The sequence below is a fragment of the Quercus suber genome, unplaced genomic scaffold (assembly GCF_002906115.3).
Source record: "Quercus suber isolate HL8 unplaced genomic scaffold, Cork oak 2.0 scaffold_529, whole genome shotgun sequence".
NCBI classification, from domain to species: Eukaryota; Viridiplantae; Streptophyta; class Magnoliopsida; order Fagales; family Fagaceae; genus Quercus; species Quercus suber.
The window spans coordinates 377,207-380,208 of record NW_027069978.1 but is presented as its reverse complement, the minus strand read 5'-3'; the positions used below and the strand labels follow the sequence as shown (position 1 = coordinate 380,208).

Here is a 3,002-nt window from a genome sequence, read left to right as displayed (position 1 = left end):
CAAGATAGAATGAGAGCCAACATCTGCATCTCTAATAACTGTAGTTAATTATGATTTGTAGCTTATAAGAATCCATGTGTCACTATCTCCTTTTTTACATACCAAAAAAGATTTATGATTATATGAAGATCAGTAATAACAGGGGGAGAATTGTTATTAGTTCATGCTAGGAATATTATTCCTTTTTTTAATTTGGAATAATTTGATTAAATTTCCTTTGTTCTCTTAATTCTAAAACTGAAAATTACGTGCACCGTTTGGCTCAACTTGCAGATATATTTACTGTGCTTTTCTTCTTTTTTTCATTTACTATGCTCTTTGTCATCTATGTTAGTGATAAATTCGGATGTGGGTATTTCATTCTTTTCAATACTATGCTCTAGGTTATATTTTATGTTAGCTCTAAATTTCTACTTGGGTATATTTGATTCTTTTCATCATTCATTTTTTTATATAAATTTTGCTAATATATGATACCACTGCATGCCTTAACTTTTAAACTCTACCTTCACAACAGGTCCACTCCCTTTAGCACCAAAGCCTGGTGTTAAGACTACAGCAAAGACACAAATACTTACAAACAATAAAAAAGAAGGAGCCCCAATTATGATCCTTTCAAAAGGAAATGAAAAATTAGCCCCACTCCAAGCCATTAAACATCTTACTCAGACATATGCAAAACAAACAGTTGATCTTGATCTAAACATACCTATTCCTCATTATACCATACCCGACAAGGTGATTGCTAATGCAACTTCAGGCCCTTCAGCTGAATCTAACATGGTGGAATTCGATAAAATTGTGAATTCCATAGAAAAAGTTTATCATGAGCCAAAGGCAACTTCAATTGCACTGCATGCACTATTACTTTCCAGCGAGTTTTGTTCTTCCAATCCTAGCCTTGATATGATAATCGCGCGTCAAAAGCTTTCATCACTCCTACCCTTGAATTTCCATGTGCTGGTTGATCCTTCCAAGTTAAACCAACTTGTAACACTTTCTAACATGTTACAAAATGACACTACCTTGAGTGCTAATCAACTTGCCATGCTGAAGTTGATCGGGGACATTCCTTTGCTAAGTAAGGACATCATTGAAATAAAGGTGTTAGCTGAGCAAGTGCAAAAGTTCTTCGTTGATATAAGATCTAACTGCTTAAAGGCCAGATCTTTGTTGGAAGAACACAAAAAATCCATGGACAAACTCAAAACTCTCCAAGCTGAGGTGAATGAAAATGCTTCTTCTCTACAAGGACTTGGTGAAAAAATCATGAACCATAATGCCCGCCACTCTATCTTGCTTTGCTCATTGGAGATGAAGAAAACTATCATAGTGGAGCTGGAGTCCTCTCTCCAAGAAATTGGAAACCAAATTCGTAAGGTTTTGGATGATATAAAACTTACCAACACAAGGAAAAGAGACTGGGAGGTGAAGAAAAAATTACTGACCGAACGTTGCAACAAAGTTCTAGCCAAGTTTACTCCCCTGAAGGGTTTCACAATTTAAGTCATAATAGTTTTAGAATGTGCTGTTGCTCTTTTCATGCAGAACTTCTATTTCTTTTATCGTTCAGTTTAGACTGTATCTTTCTGTAGACTTTGTCTGAGCAAGGTGTTGGAGTTTTCTAATTCTCGTAATAATGTATAAGTTAATACTTCTTATTATCATTATTGTTACTTTTTTGGGGTATGTTTGGAATGGAAAGAGAGGAGAGTAGAAGAAAAAGTAGCTAGAAATTACTTTCTTCAGTTTTGTGACGGAAAATAAACTTCAATATATATATGGTAGAACACAATTTGAACTGGCTGAGAATACTTGGCTAATTAATGGCTAGAAATAGGGTAGGAACGAGGAAGAACATTCTGTCCAATTGCATGTCCAAGAAAAAGAATGTCTGAGTAGAATGTGTATCTTGATAGTAAAAAAAGAAGAAGAGTAGAATGTGTATCTCATATACAATGGTGTTTTTTTTTTCACCCTACACAGCAAAGCCACTAATTAAATGAATTATGGTGTAAGTCAGATTTCATCTTGGGGCATTGAGTTTAGGGTGGAGGTTGATTGGAAAAGAGAAACTTAAAATTTGAGAGTGGCTTTTAGGTGGAAAAGATAATATGTTCTTGTTACTGTTAGGGTTGAGAAGAAGTTGATTCTGGGGGATGAGCAATCAGCCAGTACCATTTGATACTCAGTTATGAGTTTCTATGGTATGCTTCAACATATGATCACCATTATGGAATATTGATATTCACACTTTTGGCTTTCTCATTGATGGCAGTAATACTGTTAGTAGCTAATTCTATGGGAAAGTTAATGTGCAATAAAATGAAGAAAATTGAGAATAATATTTAACTACTACTATTAGCAGTTAAAAGAAGCTCGCACTGCAAAAAAAACAGGTTTTTTACGTTTTTAAAACACTGTCAAAAACCGTAAAAACATCACTATATAGACACAAATGATTTACTGCAACAATTTTTATTGCAACGGTTAAAAACATCGCTACTAGATTGTCACAATAGGATATTGTGACGCTTTCAAGAAATGTCGCCAAATATAATTACTTTAGAGAGAGAGAGAGAAAGAGGGAGAGAAGGAGGAGATCTGAGGAAGAAATTTTGTCATGTTAGATATATAAGTCACTTCTATAAATTCCAGCTTAATTTTGGTTCAAGTAATTCTTTTTTCTTTTTCTTTTTCTTTTTTGAACAAGTAATATCATTAAGAAGAAAGTTTTTTTTTTTTCCCTCTATTAAAAAGGATTTAAATCCTATAATAAATGAAACGTGTAAGCCCTAAATAAAATAACCAGCCTCTATGTGCATATTTAGAGACTCTTTTTTATTCAATGATTTATTTTGACAATGCCTGCGTTTGGATTGCACTTGTGAAATGTTGGCGGCACGTGGAATTTGATGAGCAATTAAAAAAATTTCTAACTTTCTTTTGTGGGTCCTTTATTTCTGCCGGCTTTTTTGACTTTGGATACAAAATTTACTGTG

General features: G+C 33.8%; 1 protein-coding gene across 1 annotated transcript; it reads left to right on the top strand.

Moving 5' to 3' along the window:
* Positions 1-606: 606 nt before the first annotated feature.
* LOC136063448 (uncharacterized) lies at positions 607-1,506 on the top strand. The gene has a single exon (XM_065763877.1). The coding sequence runs from the start codon at positions 607-609 to the stop codon at positions 1,504-1,506; it is 900 nt and encodes a 299-aa protein (XP_065619949.1).
* The last annotated feature ends 1,496 nt before the right edge of the window (positions 1,507-3,002 follow it).

Excerpts from the sequence above, each read along its gene's own strand:
- LOC136063448 (XM_065763877.1), top strand. The coding sequence starts at position 607 with ATGATCCTTTCAAAAGGAAATGAAAAATTAGCCCCACTCCAAGCCATT.